Source organism: Melopsittacus undulatus, chromosome 2 (genome assembly GCF_012275295.1).
Source record: "Melopsittacus undulatus isolate bMelUnd1 chromosome 2, bMelUnd1.mat.Z, whole genome shotgun sequence".
NCBI lineage: Eukaryota > Metazoa > Chordata > Aves > Psittaciformes > Psittaculidae > Melopsittacus > Melopsittacus undulatus.
This window is the reverse complement of record NC_047528.1, coordinates 114,417,369-114,440,713: the sequence shown is the minus strand read 5'-3', so window position 1 is coordinate 114,440,713 and position 23,345 is coordinate 114,417,369. Positions and strand designations below refer to the sequence as shown.

General features: G+C 45.9%; 1 protein-coding gene across 1 annotated transcript; it reads left to right on the top strand.

The window, feature by feature from the left end:
• The first annotated feature begins 23 nt into the window (after nt 1-23).
• On the top strand, nt 24-23,214 carry WDR3 (WD repeat domain 3). The gene is made up of 26 exons (XM_034074612.1): nt 24-241; nt 1,621-1,830; nt 2,229-2,347; nt 3,958-4,036; nt 4,449-4,544; nt 5,011-5,121; nt 5,904-6,005; nt 6,120-6,217; nt 7,999-8,094; nt 8,426-8,656; nt 9,439-9,532; nt 9,935-10,036; nt 12,025-12,110; nt 12,563-12,698; nt 13,356-13,412; nt 14,112-14,212; nt 14,362-14,473; nt 14,588-14,722; nt 15,992-16,042; nt 16,656-16,721; nt 18,114-18,206; nt 18,749-18,796; nt 20,517-20,560; nt 21,061-21,189; nt 21,726-21,819; nt 22,395-23,214. The coding sequence occupies exons 1-26, from the start codon at nt 71-73 to the stop codon at nt 22,548-22,550; spliced, it is 2,817 nt and encodes a 938-aa protein (XP_033930503.1). The 5' UTR covers nt 24-70; the 3' UTR covers nt 22,551-23,214.
• The last annotated feature ends 131 nt before the right edge of the window (nt 23,215-23,345 follow it).

Below are 23,345 nucleotides of genomic sequence, written 5' to 3'. Positions count from 1 at the left end.
GTTCCTGCCTGCCGCACACCACTTCCGGCTAGGTACATGTGGTGGCCGCTCGCAGCAGCCCGGCACCGCCATGGGCCTCACCCGGCAGTACCTCCGGTACGGGCCGGCCGCGCTCTTCGGGCTGGTGGGCAGCGCTAAGGGTAACACGGCCTTCGTGGCCCTGCGCGGGGAGCGGGGCCGCTACGTGGCTGTGCCGGCCTGCGAGCACGTCTTCGTGTGGGACACGCGGAAAGGAGAGAAGGTGAGAGCGGGGTCCGGTTTTGTGAGGCGGGGACACACACGCTGGTGAGGGGCAGCCACGTGTGGCGTGGGGGTGTGTGTGTGGGGGTAACCGTGTGGTGTGTGGCGTTTTGGGGCCACCCGAAGCAAAGCTCTTTGTGTTACTGGGCTTAAGGGAAGCGCCGCTTCGACATGTTCCCCATCCCCCTTTTGTGTAGTCTAAGCATGTAGAATCATAGAACAGTTAGGGCTGGAAAGGACTTTAACATCATCCAGTTCCAATCCTCTGCCATGGTCAGGGACTCCTCACTCTAGACCATGTCACCCAAGGCTCTGTCCAACCTGGCCTTGAACACTGCAAGGGATGGAGCATTCGCAACTTCCCTGGGCACGCTGTGCTTCACCACCCTCATCGTAAAGAACTTCCTTACACCTAACCTGAACTTACCCTGTTTCAGTTTGAACCCATCACCCCATGTCCTGTCACTACAGTCCCTGATGAAAAGTCCCTCTCCTGCATCCCTTCAGACCCTGGAAGCTGCTCTGATGTTTCCACACAGTTTCTCTTCCAGGCTGAACAGCCCCAACTTTTGTTCATGGGTGAGCCTGTGAGTGTGCCTTGGTTGAATTTAGTTCTTGATTCTTTGAGATTTGCCTTTGATATCTCAGTTGAAGAAGTGTAATTACTGTCATAGTGACTGGAAAGCTCTTCCCTGTTTTGCTGGTGACCAAAAAGTTACGGGATGAAATAGGCATGTTGCGGAATTTGTTTTCAGCTTTGGAACTGGGCTTCACCTGTGAAAGTTGTATCCTATAGGGGTTTGTGAGCTGTAACTTTAGGGACTTTACTACATGTTGCATCCTGTCAGATTCTGAAGTCATAGTAAGTACTACTGTCCACTGCAAACTGAATTCATAATTTGCTTTACAGCCCCTAGAATGCTGACTGCTGGCATGTTGTTTTGGAGATGTTTTTGTCTTTCTCAAGTTCCTCTGTAGCCTATGGAAAAGAACTCTGTCCTGTCCCTTAGAAAGAAAGGCCAAGTAAGAGATGATGGGTCAGGAAGAAGCTTTCAGACTTTATACTTGAGCAATGTTCCTTGCTTTCTGGCACTTAAAATGCAGGGGGAGAAATTTCGGCTTTGGAGTTGCAGGACTCGTTCTGCACCAGTTTTCTGTTTGATTATGAGAAATTACTTCCCTTCTAGCTTCTCTCTCCCTTGTAAAATGGAGGTAATGACACTGGTGGAGGAAGTGGAAAAATAATCTTCTAAAGTGACAGAAGTGCTCAGCTGGAAGTTCAGTAGAAGAGTACAAGTATATACTTTGTGCTGTGTAAGTATCTCACTCTAACAAGTCATTTATCTATATTGTATGTATTTTGTCTCTTAAAAATTGCAGGTTGTTATCCTCAAGGGTCTTAAGCAGGAGGTCAGTTGTCTCTGCCCCTCTCCAGATGGGTTGCACCTGGCTGTTGGGTATGAAGATGGATCCATCCGTGTCTTCAGCCTCCTAAGTGGAGAAGTGATTATCACTTTCAATGGACACAAGGCTGCAGTTACAGCCATGCAGTATGACCATCTGGGTGGCCGGCTGGTATCTGGCTCAAAGGTGAGGGTTGCATATCTGGAGGACAGCATTTTCATAGAGATGCTCCATGGAGAAGGCTGACCTGCTGTAAAATGTTTGGTATTCTAAGGGGGTTATGTGGCCTCTGCCTATAGGGCTGGGAGAGCAACTGAGCCTGCAGGGCAGGAGTGGGGTACCAGTAGAGCTGTTAAAGTGAAGAAGCTTGTGAGTCAGGAATAGTAAAAGCAGCTTTTAACTGGGGCAGAGGTGCATTTATTGGCCTGAATGCACCTTTGGGGAAGGAATGTCACTTGCATTAATCATACTTGACGTTCAAATTCAGAGGGAGAAAGTGTGCTCCTAGGTAATGTCTCATAGCAGAGATAGATGTTTTGCAGAGACAAATGTCAGTCCCTTAGAGACACTCTTGTCTGTTCCAGGATACAGATATCATTGTGTGGGATGTCATCAATGAGAGTGGTCTATACCGGCTGAGAGGACACAAGGATGCTGTCACTCAAGTCCTTTTCTTAAAGGAGAAGAACCTGCTGGTCACCAGGTAAGCCAGGCTAAGTGTAGTAGTTGATCAGGAAAACAGCCATGGTTTTACTTGCAATTTAGGCATCTTGGGTGCTACAGCCATTTGTGTTTCCCTTCTCAACTCATGGTATCTCAGACCCACCAGTATTTTAGAGTATGATTTTGCCATGTCCACAGATTTCTTAAGTCTGATGCTTGAATACAAATATGGCACACAGAACTGAAATGTTCATTATGTACGTAGCAATTTTTGCTGTTTATCTTGAAGAATTAAGCAGACTTACCTTCTGAAGGTGTAATTCACAGCCATAGGACAGAAAAATTGCCTCCTGGTAAGCTGGATTATAGGAATTAATTAAAAGATGAGAGATGTTTTTTTGAGTTGGTTTTCAGTTATTCAACATGAGCTGCTAGTGACACTATAGCTTTAATAATAAATGGCTTGCAGAAAATACACAAATAACAGTCAGTGATTTCTTTATCAATAATCACCTAATAACTAAATAGAAATCAGTTCAGTGTAAAATTAGAACAAGTTTCTTGTGTCTCTTTTTGTTGTTTCCAATGGAAAAACTAGTATTTTGTTGGTTTGGTAGATGGTGCCTGTTTCTTAATGCAATTTCAAGTCCTTGCAGACCAGCTTTAGAAATGCTTCTTAATTCTAAATTGGGATAAAGAAATCTGCTCAATTTATTTTATTGACAGAGTAGAGATCCTGCTTTTCTTGAATTAAGATGTTGCTTCTCTACTTTATATTGGCTTTTTTTCCCAAAGAGCTAACTGTAGTCCTTTGTGTACAGTTTCTTTTGGTGATACTTTCATATGTTCAGTTTACAGATATCTTTGGATCCTGTGTAACAAAAGAGATGGATTAACAATAAATACCACTTGTAATCAGATTTTTTTTCTTGTCCTGAGGGAGCTTACTAATGGAACAAGTTTTCTATTTTGATTTAGTTGAAACTAATTGAGGAAAAGAGGCACTAGCAAAGTTATAACTCCCAAAAAAGAGTACTAAATAGTGTAAGGTGTACTGAGAGAATCTATATAAATGTTCAAATTACTTTTCTCAGGTGCTCTTGTAATATTGGAGTAGCATAATATGGCCAGAAATGTGTTTTAAGGGAGATCTAATCCTACAGGGGCTTTGAAGGACTGAAGGAGCTCTCATTCTCTATTAGGAGGAGCAGTTCAAAATCACTGTTCAGAAAGAAGGAATCTGCTTTTCATGTAGCCTCGTGAATGCACAGGCATGGCACAGGTTGGGAATGTAGAGGGGAGGTTTTAGAGGCAGCTTTAGAATTGACCAGGACTTTGCCCTTACCATTCTCACCCGTAGTAAAGAGTATTGTTCTCACCCTAAATAAGTGAGAAAGGAGGCTGTGTGACACTCGGGCTTGTAGCTGAATCCAGGGGAGGAAGCAGCTTTCAGTGATGTGCTAAATAGCTTTATGCAGTACCTTTGTATTTTGCTATACTTTGTTCTTCTATAGCTTGAAAATGCAACATCTGAGCAGCTGCATTGTGAAATGTTGTGGCATGGTTTAGATTTTGTTTCTATCACTTTTCTAAGCACATGAGCTCTGGCAGTCTTTCCTCATGTCTTGAGTTTTTCCTTCTTTATGCTAGCGACAAAGACACATTGGTGAAATGGTGGGATCTGGACACCCAGCACTGCTTCAAAACTCTGGTTGGACACCGTACTGAGGTAAAGAGGGTGTGTGGCGAGCTGTTGGGCTGGAGGGATTTAGGATTATATGTCATAGAATCACAGAATGGTTTGGGTTTTAAACGACCTTAAGATCATCTAGTTCCAACCCCTCTGCCTTGGGGAGGGATACCTCACACATGGCTCACTTTTCTCCCTTCCTGCTCTCATGAGTTGTAAACTGGCACTGTGATACGTTTTGTTTGTCATTAGGCTTTAGGGATGAGCAAATGAGCAACTTCCAAACTTTCCATATGCTGTGGGTGACTCCAGTACAGATGTACTTGGAGGAGGTCCTGGATAGATCCAGTTTCCTGTTGGTTGCTGTTTAAATAAATCAATTAAAGATGCTCTGTTGTTACAAGAGTTAAAGGAGCCATAAGCCAGTTCCTCACATTGTGCCTCTGGACAGGTCTGGGGGATGGCCTTGATATCTGAAGAGAAGCGTCTGGTCACTGGGAGTGCAGACAGTGAGCTGAGGGTGTGGGATATTGCATACATCCACGAGGTAAGATACTACCCTGTAATGCTTCACAGCCTTGCCCAACTGCTTGACTTTGGACTAAGATGAGATTGGAACATGTTAGATCTGGTTGATGTTCTAGGAAACTGAGCCAAATCAATGTCTTTGCTGTCTGAGGGGTCCATAAGCTGCTCTGGGGATAGACTTTGCTGGTTTCTGTGCTTTAAGCTTTCATGTGGACCTGTGAGCACTTCCAGAACAAGATTTCCAGATCTTGTGTCAGATCTTCCTGCCTTCTGGCTTATGGCTAGAGAAGATCAGTCTTGTGAGTGGATCATAAGGAGGGGAGGACACAGTGTTTGGTGTCTGCAGACATGCTATAGGCCACTCCTTAGTTGCAGTGCACACTAACCACTTGTTCCTCCAGAGAAATGAAATGTGAGACAGAAACCAGGACACCATAGCTCTTGTGATTTAAGGTATTCCTTATATTCTTTTTGTCCATGAGCAGGCAAAAGACCCTGATGAGCCAGAATCCAAGAAAAGCAAAGGGTCTTCACCTGGAGCACAAGAAAACACTGAAGAGGATGAGACTCTAGAGTTGGATGAGAATCCTGAGGAAGTAAGCTGTTTCCCATGCTGTCTGTGGGATATTGTATCTTAACACCATTTTCATAGTGCTGCTTGCAGAGCCAGCAGGAGTTTTAGAGCTGGTCATACATTGTTTCCCTGTGTTGGGTTTATACCCCAAGTGTTGTATTTAGCCTGCTAGGGAAGTTGTTATTCTTGTTTTGCTTCTTGACATCTTCGTCAGCAGCAGTCAGAGTTGTACCATAACAAAGTACAGCATGGGATTTGACTGCTGAAAGCCATTCCCACTTGTGCTCATTCATAGTACTGGTGAAGACTTTACTGACTGTCTTTCCAGTAGAATTTTCCAGGGTCGTGCTCAGATTTCAGATTGCATTTAATTATGGTAGATACCTGACCTTGCTAAATACTTCTTTCAACTCCCTCTTCAGCAGATTTTCTTCCCTTCAATCACCTGTTTAAGAGTATCAGTTATCACCACCTCTTGTCTCTTCTGACAGAGGAACTGAGCTCTGCTGCTGTTGTAGCGTAAAAAATCAGCTCTGTCTTTACTGGCAAGCTGTAGTCATTTAATTCTTCCACTGAGCCTGTCAATGATTATTTTCAGCTAAAAAGCAGCAAAAGTTCAGGAGACAAGCTCATAGCACACACAATGCTTATTTTGTCCCTAGGTTATCCTTGCTAGCTGTTCTACCAGGACCCTGTAGGTTTATTTCCCCCTTTTCCTCTTGACTTCACGTGCCAGTAGATTTCTGAATTTGAGAAGATCACTTGACCTTTCAGACCAGAGTTGTTTTCCTTCTTTCCCTATAGCGCCTTGTAAAGTGCAGCAAAGTTGGATCCATTATGCGGGAAGGGAGAGACCGAGTAGTAACTCTTGCCACAGACCGAACGGGCAAGATTTTGGCCTGCCATGTAAGTAGTGTGGGGTGCTGCTATCAAGCTGTAGATGAGGCTTGTGGAGACTTTGGATAATTTCTGTATGACCAGGGCTTTGCATGTCTTTGACTTTATTTGCTGTGTCTTTAGGGAACAGGTTTTGTTCTGGAAGTGTTCTCTGTCCTTTCTGAAGAGGAAATCCGGAAGAAATTGGAGAAGAAAATGAAGAAAGCAAAGAAAAAAGCCAAGTAAGCCATCTTTTGTGTGTGTTTGGAAGCTGTCTGTTTCCAGAGAATTGCTAGAAAAGCCTTTCAGTAGCACGAAACAGTGGGTGAAGTCCAAGCTATTTCTCCTTTCTCTGCTAGCTGTTCTATTCTGGGGTCACTCTTCCTGTGCATCCTTAGTGCTTGTCTGAGCAACACTACTCTGAGAGACTAAGGAAATTCCTTCCTGCAAAAAAAGCTAATGTGTGCAAATGAATGGACATAAAATGGGTTTTTCAGAGCTGCTCACTTCTACCTGATATTTATATTTACACTGCTTGGTGCATCAAAGGAAGTCATTGATAGGATGTACAGGAATGAGAGTTTTATCTGAGAAGTCAGAGTGACTCTGATACCTCGTCTCCTGTTTTAAGTAGGCAGAGATACAGGTGAGAGCTTTCTTAATGTTTAATTTGTGTTAAGTGTCCTTCTGGGTATCCTGGCACTTAACAGGGGCCTTAAAGCAGCCCTTAGGAAGAGGTCTGGCTCCAGGATAGAAACTGAAGCACAGGGTATATAAATCTGGAGATGGATTTTGGCAATGGCCGAGGACTTTGAATGAGTGGTAGGACACAAGCAGAAGTTGAACTCCCTCTCAAATACAGCTTTCTGTCTGGTTTAGAATTGTAGAATGGTTTGGGTCGGAAAGGACCTTAAGATGTTCCAACCGCCCTGCCATGGTCAGGGCACCTCACACTAGACCATGTTGCCCAAGGCTCTGTCCAGCCTGGCCTTGAACACTGCCGGGGATGGAGCATTCACCACTTCTTTGGGCAACCTGTGCCAGGGGCTTCCCACCTTCACAGTAAAGAGCTTCTTACCTATATCTAACCTGAACTTTCCCTCTTTCAGTTTGAACCCATCACCCCTTGTCCTGTCACTACAGTCCCTGATGAAGAGTCCCTCTCCAGCATCCTTGTAGGCCCCCTTCAGATACTGGAAGCTGCTCTGAGGTCTCCACACAGCTTCTCCAGGCTGAACAGTCCCAACTTTCTCAGCCTGTCTTCATCTGGGAGGTGCTCCAGCTCCTGATCATTCTCCTGGCCTCCTCTAGACTTGCTCCAACAGCTCCATGTCTTTCTTATGTTGAGGACACCAGAACTGCACACAGTGCTGCAAGTGGGGTCTCACAAGAGCAGAGGAGAGGGACAGGATCACCTCCTCCAACCTGCTGATCACACTCCTTTTGATGCAGCCCAGCATGTGATTGGCTTTCTGGGCTGGGAGCACACACTGAAGCTAGCTCATGTTAAGTTTCTCATCAACCAACACCTCCAAGTCCTCCTCTTCAGGGCTGCTCTGAATATCTCTCCCCAACCTGTAGCTGTGCCTGGGATTGCCCCCAGCCCACATGTAGGACCTTGCATTTGGCTTGATTGAATTTCATGAGGTTGGCATTGGCCACCTCTCAAGTGTGTCAAGGTCCCTCTGGATCCCATCCCTTCTCTCCATTGTGACAACTGCACAGATTGGTGTCATTGGCAAACTTGCTGAGGTTGCATCAATCCTGCTGTCCATATTGATGGCAAAGATATTGAACAGAATCAGTTTCAACACTGACTCCTCAGGGACATCTTCCTGGACACTGAGCCATCTTTTGTATTCATCTTTTGTCTTGCATCCATCTTTCTAACATGCCTTGTTCAAATGCTTTCATTCCAGAAGAGATAGTCTTTTCTTGTTTTTCTTGTTATTCACTGTCTCTGTTAAGTTTCTGTTGGCTATGCTGGGTTATTTGACTCTTCTCCATTACCTGACATTCGTAGACAGAACTCTGAAGAGGAGCCTGAAAAGAGTGTGGAGCTGAGCCTGCAGGAGGAGATTCAGCGACTGACTAACATCAGAGCTTCTTCTAAAATCAAGTGAGTGGAAAGCCTGTTGTAGAAGCTGAGCTGTGGCTGTGTAGCTACTTGGGAAGAACTGTGCATAGCTCAACATAGGGAGAGGTAGAAGTTTACCCCTTGACATGTGTTCTGCTTGAAGCTGGGGAGAGGTCTACTGTTATCTCCAGTCCATTCACACTTCTTCCACAAGTGGTCCCCTTCTTGCACACCTCTGTGAGTTAGTTTGGACTTGCTTGTGGCATGCACTCTGCCTACATTACTCTTTCTCAGTTCTTTATATTTGATACATCCTACATTTTGTCTTAATTGCCCCTGTGTACAGCTCTTTTTTTTTGGTCTAATTTAACAGGTCATTTGACTTGTTTCTCTCTCCAAAAGGAGAGCTGAAGATCGTTCTGCTGCTCCAGAACAACGTCATTGAGTCATACAACCTGAACCTGTCAGCACAAGTCCCACAAGCTGTCCGTGCATCCAGGATAACCATTGGAGGCCACCGCAGTGATGTCAGGACATTGGCTTTCAGCTCTGATAACATTGCCGTTCTCTCTGCCGCTGCAGAGTCTGTAAAGATTTGGAACAGGTATGCAGACCAATTGTGTCACTCCCCTCTGCCCTATGGGTCAATCTCCCAGAGCTTGGGGATGCTGTGTTCAGATGGGTAGTGATGAGGGGCTGATGGAGAAATATGAAATAGTGAATGAAGTAAAGGATATAAACAGAAAGCTATTTGGCTTCTTTCCTTCTTAGGAAAATTAAAATCTATGGAGCTAAAACTCCCTAATTAACTCATGGAGTTTCTTCTTGTAAAGCAGCACTCAGGCTAAGTTTAGTAGCAGGTATGGAAAGATAAATACCTAAACACAGAGGTAGTATGTAGCAGTCCAGTGTAGACTGTATTTTGTTGCTTTTTTTCCATTTTAGTAAGAGGTACTAACCCTGAACTAGCTACTACCTGTTCTTTTGGCAACATGGCTTTCTTGGCATTGTATCAGAAGGATCTAGTATTAGACTGAGTAAGCTGTTTAGATTTAGAGGGTTGTCCCAGTGTTTCCTGAGTGCTGTGGATTTCAAGCTCTTTTTCCTTTGAGTGTGCTGTCTTATACTTCTTCATCCTCGCCTGAATGACAGGAGCTGTCCTTGCTCCTGACAGCAGGAAGTCATGATAGTGGACTGTGTAACAGCATGTTTTTATGGAAAACGTTCTTAGTGATGTTGGACAGCATTTGCATCATAGCATGGTGGTGGTGTGTCCTCTGGCCCCAGCTGAAAAGACAGCCCTAGGCAGAGGCCACTGTGGAGCATGTCTCAGTGGGACAGACTGTGTGTGTGGTAAGAGGTTTTGGGCTTTGCCTTTATCTCCAGAGCAACCTTGCAGTGCATCCGGACGATGGAGTGTGAGTATGCGCTCTGCTCGCTCTTTGTCCCAGGAGATCGGCAAGTCATCATTGGCACCAAGGTAAGCAGTATGCTTTTGTACTCCAGAAACAGCTTCCATATTTGCAGACTTGGGCATTTCCAGACTGGCCAACTCTGGAAATATGCTATGAAAATGTCATGAAGACAGCCTTACAGAAAATGCATTCATTGCATCTCGTTGTGTGGAGCATTCTGGTTTAGGTGTAAAAACCTCTCTGGCAGTCTGGTTCTGCTCCATTCCCAAACTCTTTATGCAGCTTTTGTGGCTTTTTGAGCTGGATAGCTTTGGCAAGTCACTGATGGGGATCAGGAGTTTGGGCATCTGTGTAACAGCCAACTAATGAAGCTGGCTGCCAGAGAGATGTGTGGCAGGGGTACTCTTCTGCTGGGAGCTATCAGGTGTTGTCAAGGGGCTGATTAGTCCTCTGATGTATCTTCCCAGACAGGGAAGCTGCAGCTGTATGACCTGGCTTCTGGGAGTCTGACAGAGACACTTAATGCTCACGACGGGGCGGTGTGGTCCATTGCTCTTTCACCAGACCAGGTAACTCAGCCACCATTCTAAGTATCATCTGTCGCACATCCTATCCTGTGTTTGCACTACTCATGAGAGCATGGGATCTCTTAATCCTGGGAGGTGGAGGATACAGCTGGTAGTTTCTAAGAACTTTAAACTGTGGATACAGGCACTATTTGTTGAAATACCTGTCTAGCTGTGTGGCACATGCCAGTAAGTGTTTGGGCTTAGTGGAGCCTCATCTTTATCACCTAATCTTTCTTCTGCATGATTGAGAACACTTGGATTTCCCTGGTGGAGTCTGTGTGTGCAGCAATACAGGCCTTGTGGATGTGTTTAGCTATGGAGAGCTTCAGCCCCTGTAACCTGCTGATGGTCATTAGGGTGAAATTCTCCTGTTCCTGCAGGATGTGTTTTCCAGGCTCTTAGTCCTTGTACTTTTTCAGTTACTGTTGTATTTTTTTAATGGTGGCCCTGGGATCTGGGTGCATTGTGTAATAGGGATTACAGCAGTGCCAAATGCCCTTTGGCATCCATCCAAGGGCTTAACTAACTCTTTTGATCTTAAGGAAAAGGATAATCCCTGACAAGTTAATTTTCCATAAGCTCTTTTCTCCATATTCAGTTCCCTTTGTTTGATGGAAACTGTAATTACCTGTTTGTTCTGTTGACTGTGCTCACAGTTACCAGGCCTGCCTGTTCACTCTGAATGATAGTGTTACATTAGTTTCTTCCGCATGTATTTCCAAAGTTGCTGAGAATGGGAATTGAGAGTTTAGAGAGTCCTCTTCATCAGGGACTGCAGGCATAGGGCAAGGGGTAATGGGTTCAAACTTTAACAAGGGAAGTCCAGGTTAGATATAAGGAAGAAGTTCTTTACTGTGAGGGTGCTGAGGCGCTGGCACAGGTTGCCCAGAGAAGTGGTAAATGCTCCATCCCTGATGGTGTTCAAGGCCAGGTTGGACAAAGCCTTGGGTGACATGGTTTAGTGTGAGGTGTCCCTGCCCATGGCAATGGAGCTGGACCTGGATGATCATAAGGTCCTTTCTGACTCAAACTATTCTATAATTCTGCATTGTTCTGCTCTGTAAAAATCTTGGATTTGGGGAATCTGAACCACTGATTTATAAACATCTGACATGGGTGGTAACTGCTTTTTAACAGCCTTGTGAGTTTTTGGAGCAGTTTTTCATTGCTGTTGTGTAATGTGATTATGGAACATGTTGTTCTTTTTTCCAAGCACAACAGATGATAAATGTTCCTGAACCCATGTTTACTGGGCATTGCTGTTTAATAGTTCTCATACTAGCCTTCCTAACACTCTACTTGGCCTAACTGCCCTAGCTGTAGAAATCTATTTGTGTCTTGTACTCCTTGTATCAGTTTTGCTCCATTACCACAGTTCAGGTTCATACTGGTTTCTCTCAGTTTCCACTTTCTTCAGTTTGTTGTATATACCTGTCTTTTCTCATGTTGCACTAGAAGCTGGAGTGGTTTTTAGTGGAATCAAAACCATAGCAAGTAATAACTTGCCTGAGATTTGGTTATCCTACAGATTAAAACATAAGGGATAGATTTTCCCATGTTATTAATCTAAAAGGGATGATGTTGAACTGTTCTTCCTTTAGAAGTCTGTGCTTGTGGGATAGTGAAGTGAGCGATCTGGTAAGAGTGAAAGGGTCACCTTGCCTGCAAAACACAAGCACAGCATTACCTACAGCTGAGGTTAATGCTTTCGGGCCCAAAGTTTCAGTCCATGTCTCAACATTTGGAGTCTTTGTCTTTGAGGGTCCCTGTCAGCTTTTGAAACGGTTGTTGTTGCTCAGCCAATGGGTAGTGCGTGATCTAACCATAGCTAGTGCTCCTGGTGGTGTTCACTTCATCATTAATAGTGTAGGAATATGGGACATTTCAAAAAGCACCTTGTGTGTTGACAGTTCCTTGCTGTAGAATTTCTCTGTGTTACAGCAAAACTAGTTTCAAATATGATGTTTTCTTTTTGCTTTCCCTTGCAGCGTGGCTTTGTCACAGGTGGTGCTGATAAATGTGTCAAATTCTGGGAGTTTGAGCTTGTGAAGGATGAGAACAGCATTCAGAAAAGGTGAGAAAATAAACCTTTTGAGACTGTGTTCAGCTGCAGTATTCATTGTTGCTGATGGGTGCTTTGGCTTTTAGTGTGCACTGTAACAAGTGCCCATGACTTGTATGTGGAACATGTGGAGAAGTGTGTGAGCTCAGTGCTGTTTTGTGAAGGTCTGAGCTTTGTTCAGCCACTTCAAGGACACTTGCCACATTCTGATCCCTTGCTTTTGTGGGAGTGTAGCTTCTAATCACAGGATGGTCCCCCAGCTCAGAAAGCAGTAAGGTTAGCAGTGAAGTTTATCAGCCTGCAGTGCTGTGCTTATTTCTAGGCTTGTCTTGTTATAATAAGGAATGAGATGCTGTGTGTTAGAATTAAATTGCTTTCCCAGGGTGCAGTCTGGGAGTCATATTTTTATCTCTTCCCAACTTGTTTGTTTGGGATAACAGTTGTTTTTATCTTCTTGTTACCAGGCTTTCTGTGAAACATGTGCGTGTTTTGCAGCTGGATGAAGATGTCCTTTGTGTGAGGTACAGCCCCAACCAGAAGCTACTGGCTGTTTCCTTACTGGATTGCACTGTGAAAGTTTTCTATGTTGACACACTCAAGGTATGTGACCAAATGGGCTGTGAGGCTGTGGAGAGAGTGATGCAATTGTAGCCTGACTGGAAATATGTATTGTGGGACACTAGTAGAAAGACCATGCATCCCACTTCAGGTGCCTGTTTGCTAGCAAACCTGTCAGAACATGGCTGGCCAGCACTGGGGAGAAGGTAGTTTTTCATCTGGGAAGTACTGTGAACCTGCATGTGCAAGGTTCACTCTAAACCCTGAGGGCACGGTGGTTCTTCAGAGCAGCAAGGCACTGTAAAGATGGATGTGTCACACATGGCATTAAATAGGGCATAGCAGAGGCAAAGCCTGGGAGAGGAGACTCTTCCTTGTGATCAGCATGTCGTGATTTTGTGAGTTATGTATTAGCACATGAATGTTAGGAAGTGACACAAGACAGACCAGCACTGACAGACAGGCAAAGAAAAGCAGAGAGAAACTCCACAGGGAGCAGTGATTAGCATCAGTGTTAGCTTAGTTCACTTGAGTACTTCCACCCTCAGTTCTGCCATCATGGCCCAGCTGCTAACAATGAAAGTGGGACAGTGCTAGAAAGACAGTGCTCCTGAGGCACATCAGAGCTAGCCTGGAGCTTGAGATTTGCACACATCCCTACCCAGCATGTCTAACTTAGACGCCTTTCTTCTGCTCCAGTTTTTCCTCTCTCTGTATGGACACAAGCTGCCAGTGCTGTGTATGGACATCTCCTCCGTAAGTATCATTAGGGCTGTGTATTAGGTGGGACTGCAATGATACTAATGATTGCAAGAACCTCTACTGGCAGCCAGGCCTCTAGGAGAGTGCTTTTTTGTCATCTCCTTGCTCTGGCTTAGCAGTTTCTTAATGGGATGCAGCAAGCCCCTCCTTATCCTGCAGTTCTGTGCCCACCAGGAGGGTCACTGAATAGTGGTCATGACAGAGCTGACCAGGGCATCCTGTGAGCAAGTGGAAATCAAAATGCTGTGGTGGTTCCCTACACTCATCTTAAGAGATACAGCTTACTCTCTGCTGAAGTTACTGATTCTGTGAGAGGAGCATGAATTCTTTGGTAGTGTGAGCAGAGAGCAGGTGCTGAGGTGGAGCAGCCTCCTCATGCCTGTTCATTCTTGGGCTGCATCTTGTTCTGGGGTGTCCTTGGGAGGAGGCTTATTGGAAGTCAAAAATGTCAGGGTATAGCTAAGGTCTTAAATGTGTGCAGAGGTTCAGAAGAGAGGCAGGTTGCTGTCAGTGGGCTGTGCTGGTAGCACAGGCATGGGCCACCCTGGCAAGAGGTGATGGAGGAATTGGGGGGAGCATGTTTCAGGAGCCAGCTATCTGTATATTCAGCAGTTCTTAGTCATTGGTTCAGCAGCAGTTCTTCATGGGGCTGCCAGCCAGTTTCCCCACACCTTCCTCTCTGTTGCTCTGTAGGATGGGACTCTAATAGCAACTGGCTCCGCTGACAGGAACGTGAAGATTTGGGGCTTGGATTTTGGGGACTGTCACCGCTCTCTCTTTGCCCATGATGACAGGTCAGTCAAAGTTTACAGCATCTCTGGGTTGTTGGTTATATTGTTTCCAAGGGATTGTGATCCAGCAATAACCCTTTTGTCCAGCATAATGTGAGGGTAGGTGTGCAGTGTTCCCCAGGTGGTTGAATTTGAGCCTTTTTCCTTTTCAGTGTGATGTATCTGCAGTTTGTAGCGAAATCCCATCTCTTCTTCACAGCTGGGAAGGACAGCAAGATTAAGCAGTGGGATGCAGATAAATTTGAGCACATCCAGACACTGGAGGTAGGAAGTTTTAGAGACTGTTGGAAGCAAGCACTATTTCTCTAGGAGCAGCACTTCCCTCAGGAGTGGGAGCTGGGTGGTGTTCTTGTCTAACCTCTTCTGTCTGCCACACAGGGGCATCACAAGGAGGTTTGGTGTTTGGCACTCAGTCCCAATGGAGACTATGTGGTATCAGCATCCCATGACAAGTCTCTGCGCCTCTGGGAAAGGACAAGGGAGCCACTTGTTTTGGAAGAGGAGAGGGAGATGGTGAGAGTTGCATCCTTCCTGCCAAAGACAACTGTTTTCTCTTTGTTTTTCACTGTGGAGGAGTCTGGCTCCACACTTGGCAGATTGCTCACTGCTAACCACAGCCTGGTGTTGAGGTGCCCAGGGTTGACTGGCACCTTTTGCACCATAGGTCTGTTGCCCTGAGCTCTCTAGAGAGAGCACTGCAGATGCTGCAGGTGCTTGCTTGTTTGCTGCATTGCAGATGCCTGGCTGACTTGCTGTCTGCTTTGTTTCTCTCTTGCTTCTCAGACTTTACTCTAGAGCTATGTTTTTCAACAGGTCAGTTGGCTACACTGTTTGATCTTCTCTTATTCTCTTGTGCTCCTTTCAATGTGTGTACTTTGTAGGCAGTTCAGCAGGTGGCTGTTGTGAAGTGATGGAGAGCACTGCTGCTTTTAAATGCAGTTTGTTTTGTTTTCCCCTTTTCCAACAATGATAGGTCTATTCTATCTTGGAGGCAGGCCCCAAAGATCAGGGAGGATGGAATAAGCCCATTCTACTCCATTTTAAGCATATGTTTATGTAGCATATATATATGTGAATCATAGACTTGCAGGAAGACTTAAGTAGGATAGAAACACTGTTGTCAGAGTCCAGTCCAACCCCTTGCTCACAGCAGGATCACCTTGAAGCTGTATCAGATTGCTCAGAGACTTGTCTTGATATGAAACCTTAGGTGACCCATTGGCAACATCTTGATGCCCAGTGGTTGGTGTGCTAGGAATGGTGATGGTAAAAGGAGAGCAGAGACAGCTCTTTTTCCAGATGCCAGGAAAGTGTTGTTTGGGTCAAGTTTGAGTAACAGGATGGGCATGAATACACCAGTAGTGAATTACACACTGATGGGGCCTTATTGATGTGAGAGATGCCAGACAGGAGACTCTTTCCTCTTGCAGGCTAGGATAACCCTGGGACTTTTCTAGGCTCCTCTGTGCTGTGTGCCAGGTGGAAGGTCTGCTGAACTGCTGTTGCCTCCATCTCAGCTTGTGGCTTGTTTATGGGCTATTCCTGTATCCAGAGCAGAGACCTTCATTTCTTTCAGTCTGGGAGATTCCAGAGTTCTCTGTGGGGTTGGGACCAGGGACAAGTGGGTATTTTGCACTGTTGTTGTTGATCCCTGCTGATTTGTCCTGGTTCTGCAACAAGCTGCATGAAGGTGCAGGTTCCCTTGCTCAGCTAGTCTGGAGGGGATTTGTGCCCTTGCTTGCTGCTTGTTCACCTCTGTTAATACGTTGTTCTCCGCTATAGGAACGAGAAGCTGAGTATGAAGAGAGTGTGGCGAAGGAAGAGCAGCCTGTGGTGAGTTGCAGTGAGTGTGTGTCAGTCTGACTGTAGAGACGCTGGAATAACTACTTCTGTAAGAGGCATAGAAGAGGTGTCAGAGAGGACTGGTAATCTCACTGCTTTGAGGAGGTGCAGGGGGGAAGGTACTGATGAAGCTATAGTTTCCCCAAGGTGGAGTTGACTCTGGTACTTCATACACACAACTTCAGGAGAGAGTGTGGAGCTGGCCAGACACAGTAGCTGTGGACACTGAAACCTGCTATGCTGTAGGCCTTGCTATCTCTAATGTCCAGGTCCACACCAGCTCAGTACCATGGCTGCCTTCTGACTCTGCTTCCAGCTCCATGTAATGCAGGATTGGTGGGGGAGCCTGATCCCTCTTGTTTAGGTGCTTGGGTTGTGCTGCTGGTTGTTTAGATGCTGGTTGTATTACTCAGCCTCTGTTGGCAGAACAAGAGCTGTGTTTACCTGCCTCCCAGAGCATACTGTTAGCACAGCACCTCTGTTCCTCAGAAGGAGCTATGCACTTGACAAGTACCATATTTTCCCACATAAACCACCAGTTTAGGGAATGGGGCTGTTTTTCCTAATATGGATTGTGGTAGGATGCAGACTCTGTATTTTGTAGGTGGCTGGGGAGACACAAGGAGAGACGGGGCTCGCAGGAAAGAAGACCATTGAAACCATCAAAGCGGTAAGATCGTGTGGGTCTGCCAGCACTGCTTTGTGCCTCAGCCGTCTCTAGAGGGTTGGAGCATCAGTCTGAAAGAGTAACCTGTGCTGTCACATAAGGGAAGTTTACCATGCATGCAAGGGAAGCTTGTCCTGCTCCATGGCCCACAGGGAAGGCTCTGACTCTGGAGAGTCAGGCACCAGTAGTTGTCCCCAGACCTCTCCAGAAAACACATGAGGTTCCTGTAGCTGCAGCTTTCTCTGCTTGTCATGTGTGGGACAGATGGGGCTGCTCTTGCCCATTGGGGTCCCAAAAAGAACACAAGGCAGCTGGGATGTTCAATAGGCTCCAGGCTGCTCCCCAAAGGGCCACTCAGTGTTGTGGACATCTGCAGTAAGTAGAAATTTATTGCAGTGCCTGAGGCAGAAGGTGTACCAGGAAGGTGTGGGGATGGCTAATTTCATGGCACAGATTTCAACAGGCTGGTGCTCTTGTAAATACAGAGGAGATTGTTAATCTGGGTAATCAAAATGGGACCCTGACTTTGCTTCAGAGGTGTGCTGCTTGCTTGGGTAGGGAGTGGGAGTTCAGTGTCAAGGCAACAATTGAAGCTGCAGCAGAGAGCACCCAGGGCAGTGGGGGAAATCACAGAATGGTTTGGGTTGGAAAGGACCTTAAGATCATTCAGTTCCAACCCCCTGCCATGGGCAGGGATGCCTCTCTCTAGACCCTGTCACCCAAGGCTCTGTCCAGCCTGGCCTTGGACGCTGCCAGGGATGGGACATTTACCACTTCTCTGGGGAACCCGTTCCAGTGCCTCACCACCCTCACAGTAAAGAACTTTTTCCTTATATCTAACCTGAACTTCCCTTGTTCAAGGTTAAGCCCATCACCTCTTGTCCTGTCACTACAGTCCCTGATGAAGAGTCCTTCTCCAGCACCATTGTAGGCCCCCTTAAGATACTGGAAGCTGCTCTGAGGTCTTCATGCAGCTTCTCTTCTCCAGGCTGAACAGCCTCAACTTTCTCAACCTGTGGGAGGTGCTCCAGCCCCTGATCATCCTTGTGGCCTCCTGTGGACTTGTTCCCACAGTTCCATGCCCTTCCTGTGCTGAGGACACCAGAACTGCACACTGCTCCAAGTGAGGTATCAGAAGAGCAGAGTAGAGGAACAGGATCACTTCCTTCAACCTGCTAGTCACGCTCTTTCTTGATGCAGATCATGTTCTGGCATCTTCAGGGCACAATTGATCTCAGAGTAGTGTTGCAGTCTGGAGCAGAGGTTACCTTTCTGAGGGATATGTCCTGTGATTCTCCACATCAGTCTCTGCTGCCACCTCCATTTGTCCAGTTGGACTTGAGATTTGCTTTGGCTTCTCTGGTGTCACTGATGTACTGTTCCTCTGCTGCACAGGCTGAGCGGATCATGGAAGCTATTGAGCTGTACAGAGAAGAGATGGCAAAACTGAAGGAGCACAAGGCCATATGCAAAGCTGCAGGAAAAGAGGTAAAAGACTGAAGAATGTGCCCATCGCAAGTGTTTGGGTGTAGCTTTCCAACTCAGCATGCAGATAAAATCAGAACAGCTGGAAATAGCAGGGATTTGCTGAAATCTTTTGGAGAACAAAATGGCACTGCTCTGGGCATGGCCAGTGGGGTGTTCTTTCCAACAATCTTTGTTTCAGGTCACAGTAGGATGTAAGATGAGTGGTTTTGTTCTTGGGAGAGCATGCTGCTGCCAATTCATCTCAAAGCCTATTCTTTGCCTGCAGCTCAACATTCCCTGCAAAATTAGGGGCTGTGATATCAGTGGGAAAAGTGACAGTGAAGAAGTGGAAGAAGATTCATGCATGTTTGAGTTAGCTGTACACATCTGAGAATGAGATTATCTGTAAATGAGGCTTCATCAATGTTCTGGGGTGGGTGGAGGTGAAATTGCAGGAAGACACTCGATAAAAGCTCTCTCATTACTGCAGATTAGAATTTTCTCTGTGAATATGCATTTGTACATGTACATCTACCTTATTCTAACCCATTCTATGTCTCCAGGTTCCCTTTCCTGTTAATCCCATCCTGCGTGCCTATGGAAATATTACGGTAAGTGGAATGCCCACTGGCTGTGGCCCATTCTCAACTGGAGTGGGGCTGGTTCATTTGCAGGCTGAGCTAAAACACTGGGTTGCTGTGGACTACTTGGTTCAATTTGAAGTGAAAACACTTCTGCTTGTGCAAAGTGAACACAATTTGGGGGTTTTGTGGTGGTGGCTTTGCGTATTTTTTAATATCCTGGAGGCGTTACAGATGTTTCACCCCATCAGGGTTATGTTTAACCCTGATGGTAGCCGTGACCTTATCATGGACCTTACCATGAGCTAGCAGTTGACAGTATTCTCCAAGATGTGGGAAAGCTAGTTCAAACCCTTCCTGTGCCTGCTGCCAGGAGGGTGCAGTTGCCATGATATAGTGTACTCCAGAGGAGCTGTGCCATGTTACCCAAAATACCTGAGCATTCCTGGGAATTCATGCTGGGGTACCCATATCACTGTGCCTCCCACTCTGTGACAGCAATAAACACTTAGCCAGAGCCATTCTCTCCCTTCCTCTGTGGATAGAGGCATATTTAAATGCAAGTGGAATAGATTGAAGTGGGGTGAATGAATTCCTATGGCTCAGTAGCTAGCAAAATTCTTTGGAAGCAGGTAATATTTAATTGAATCTTACTGTACAAAGAAGGGGATTCGAACCTGTTTCCAAAGCATTGTAAGCATAGTCTACTAGGTAAAAACATTAGCCACAAGTTATGATATGTCCTGTTAGTTGGTGAATTGACCATGATGAGCATTCAGTGTGTCAGACCATGAACAGAAAGACTTCATGTATTGACAGTCACTTACCCTTTTTCTTGGGAGAGATGCTGCTTGTGGAGCACTTGTCCCAGCATACCTACTGTGTTGCCTTGATCAAGAAGTGGGAGCTGGAACCACATGAAGGTTTCCTGACCCTGAGTCACTGCCTGTGCAGTTGTAACCACAGCAGGGCGGCTCTGAGCAAGGCAGGGTTATGTGGTAGCTGCCCAGGCTTATTTCTGTGGCATTGGTACAGCAGTTACTGATTCTGTTTTGGTTTTCCTGGTTTATTCCAATGGGTACTCCCGAATAGCCTTTTGAATTACCCTTAAGAAGATCCTTGTTTTTTTTTCATTCTCACCTTCTCTGAGGAGTATCTCAATACCAGATGGAACAGCCTTTTGTCTTCCTTCTAACTACATGTAACCACCTTTAAGAGCCCTTCTGCCTCCTCCCCTGTAAATATAGGTATATTTAATTGCAAGTGGAATAGACAGAATGGAAGTGAATGAAATCCTATGAATTAGTAGTCAGGCACTATGGCAATTCTCAGCTCTGCTCTGCATCTGCCAAACACTTTCAGCAGATAAACAGGAATTTAGTCTTTGGGAGATGAGTTTGTATAAGGTTTTATCTCTGTAATTTGTCTGTTTCACCAGGCTTTTCATTCCAGGTTGTACAGGATCTATTGAACTGCACATGAGATGATTTAGTTGCTTGAACATAAACTTCAGTTTTCACAATATTCTTTACCAGTCTGGGGTATCTGAGAAGACTGGGGTTATGTTATGGGGAGGGAGAACTTCTCAGACTGATTGAAGCTGAAGAGTTTCCTCTTTGCTATAGTCAGTCTGATCTGTTCATCTCAAGATGTGATTGCATGTTTGTAACTGGTTGAAACAGACCTTAAGGCACATGTTTGTCCTGGTATGTTTCTTGGTATGCAGAGCTGGTTCTTTCTTCTGTTACAGCCTTCTGCATACGTACTAGAAGTTTTCAAGAAGGTCAAGTCGAGGTGAGTCCCGAAAACCCTCTCCTTGAACAGCTTTGTGACTGAGTATTGCATTTCTGGGCCTGGAACTGGCTGGGGTCCTGGAATGGTCTCTCATGCTGGGTTTGGGCAGTGCTAGAGAGTCTTGAGTTCTGTTTCTGGCAGCCTCATGCATGGAATTGAGAAATGGAAATTGTTACTTCGATGGGGAGTGCTGGATAGAGGTTGTACATGAGAATTGGCTGCTTGGAAGTGCACATTTATGTGAAGAGCAGCTTGGGGATGCTGAGGAGCGAAGGTTGTGTGCCTGCTTCCTGTGCCAGAAGGTATTTGCTGACCTGGGCTGTAGTCTGTGAAGGTGCACTGCGCTTTGAGGGCGGTCAAAGAGCAGCAGTCTTGCTAAGCACAGCTTTTGTACCAGAACCTCCCTATGCAGAAGTGCTTCCTGCTTATCTGTAGCAGTGCAGAGATTCTGTCAGTTAACTAAAGCTTCTAACGCTTCTGTCCCTTTGCTTTCTCCTCAGTGAACTGGAAGAGTCTCTGCTGGTGCTGCCCTTCTCTTATGTCCCTGACCTGCTTAGACTGTTCAATGAATATATTGACCTGGGCTCAGATATTGAACTCCTGTGCCGAGCTCTCCTCTTCCTGCTCAAGTGAGTCTTTCATCCACCCAGACGGATCTGTTGGTATCAGTTTGGTTGCTGTTGCTGTCCAGAACCTGAACCTGAGACAGCTCTAACAGGGCTCTGATCAGCAGTGGGCTTTCTCTTATATCTCTGGGTCTGGAGCTCATGAGAAGCGTTGTTGGGCATAAGGATGTGGTCTCTGTAGGAGGTAAGGAATCACTGCAGCAAACAGTTGTGGGAATTGATTCACTGGTTGCAGAATGTTGACGTGCCCAAATGGGGTTGCTGGTCCTGATCACTGAAGTTCATTGTATAAAGATCCTGCATCAAGGCACTGTTGACTGGCACAGCCTGTGTCCTCAAAGAGTGCCTGACAGAGACCTTCCCCTTGAAACACTTAAAGAGAAGCTTCAGAAAATAGCTTTTCCAGGTCAATCTGCCTATGCCTGGCTGTCCTAATTCAAGAAAAATCCTATGTCCAGAACACAGAGAGGCTCAGGTGAGGGCTTTCTGATGTTTCCAACAATAATGCTGCAATACATCACTTCCTGCTTTGTTCCCAGGATACATTTTGGACAGATCACAGGCAACCACATGCTGGTGACTGTAATAGAAAACCTGAAGAAAACCACCATCTCCAGAGTCAGTGAGGCCCGGGTGAGTGTTGTACCCTCCCCCTGGGATCTGGAGTAAGAGGATGGGCTGGTGTCTGGGAGTGTGTGTTGTCTGTGGTGTCCAGTGGGAAAGTTGGTTGGGGGTTTGAGCCCATTTTGCCTTCCTCTGCTGCAAACAGGTTGCCTTTTCTTTACTTTCTTCTGTTGTGTGAGACTGCCCAGTGATGAGCCTGCACTTGTGCTCCCTCATTTACTCTTGAATTTGAGTATTTGAGTTCTGGCTCGCTAGTTTCTTAAGATGTTGGAGGTTAATAAATTATTTCTCTCGGGCTTTTCTGTGCGCTTCTAATATCACAAATGATGCAACTAGTACCTGTCAGCATCTTGTCTTTTGGCAAATACAGTGGATTATAGCTGCTCTTGGGAGAACTGTGGGGAGCAAGGTGCAGGACTCTTTTCCTACTCGGCTAAAGTTTACGTGTAAAGAATGCTGGTTCATTTAAATCTGAGGGCTATTTTGCTTTGATTGTTTCTTAGTAGAGCATGGCCAGTGCAGGACCCTCTGCCCCCAGACAAGCTTGTTATGTGCCCAACAGTGTGGTGCTGGTCTGTTTGCAGGATGTGCTGGGATTCAACATGGCAGGACTTCAGTACCTGAAGAGAGAGATTGAGGCCAAGGATGAGGTGACATTTTTTGCTGATGCTACAGAACGTTTTGAGGAGAAGAGGAGGAAGAGGAAGAAGAAGGAGAAGATGATTCTTGCAGTGCTCTAGCGTCTGCTGCCCAAGACCCAGAGCAGCTGGATGAGGTTGTGTAGCCTCAGTGCTGGCCCTGGAAGTTTTCTGTTGGTTGAACAGCTGTGATGCTGTCTGCTGACTGGGACAAAGCCTGTCTGCTCCCCATGTGGTATAGCCCAGCATATAACCCCAACTCAGAACGGTTGTCTCTGAGATGAGCTCTCTGTAGGCTGCTGCAAATGTATGTATGTGAACTGTTTCTGAGGTGGTTGTGTGAAATGGAGGTGATTTCTCCTGCAGAAGAGTTCAGCTCATTCTGACACTGTGGTCTCAACTGAGTGAATCCTGCATATGCAGTGCTGGGGAGACCATGCCCTGGCTGGGAAGGCAGCTGACAGGATTTCATGCTGCTTTGACACCTACTGGTGGTTTGTGGCAGTGCTCAGAGCCTCTGGGCAAAGCTATGTGACTTCTGCTCAAGTGTGAGAACTTGATCTGCAGCCACTCACTTCTCGATGGGATGGGAAAATACGGCTGCCCTCTATTAAAGGCATATTTGTATATGCTTTATGAAACAACTTTTGTTCGTGGGGTTGTCCTGATAGTTCTCTGTAAAGCCTCAACTGCCTTGCCTTGTGTGTCAGTTCTCAAAGGATTATTTTTTATTCTGAGAGAATAAAATCTGTGGGAGCAAATGAAAGGGCTGCCATCCAGGCTTGTGGTATTCCTTGCAGTTGGCAGGCTGAGTATGAGAAGCCTGGGTTGGGTTGTTTGCGTCGTACTTGTTCCAGTTTTCAGAAATTGCAGTGAATTGTTGCAGTGTTGTACCTG

Excerpts from the sequence above, each read along its gene's own strand:
- WDR3 (XM_034074612.1), top strand. The coding sequence starts at position 71 with ATGGGCCTCACCCGGCAGTACCTCCGGTACGGGCCGGCCGCGCTCTTC. Across the intron at positions 6,218-7,998 it reads AAAGCAAAGAAAAAAGCCAA|ACAGAACTCTGAAGAGGAGC; the intron begins GTAAGCCATCTT and ends TGACATTCGTAG. Across the intron at positions 21,820-22,394 it reads CCAGAGTCAGTGAGGCCCGG|GATGTGCTGGGATTCAACAT; the intron begins GTGAGTGTTGTA and ends GTCTGTTTGCAG.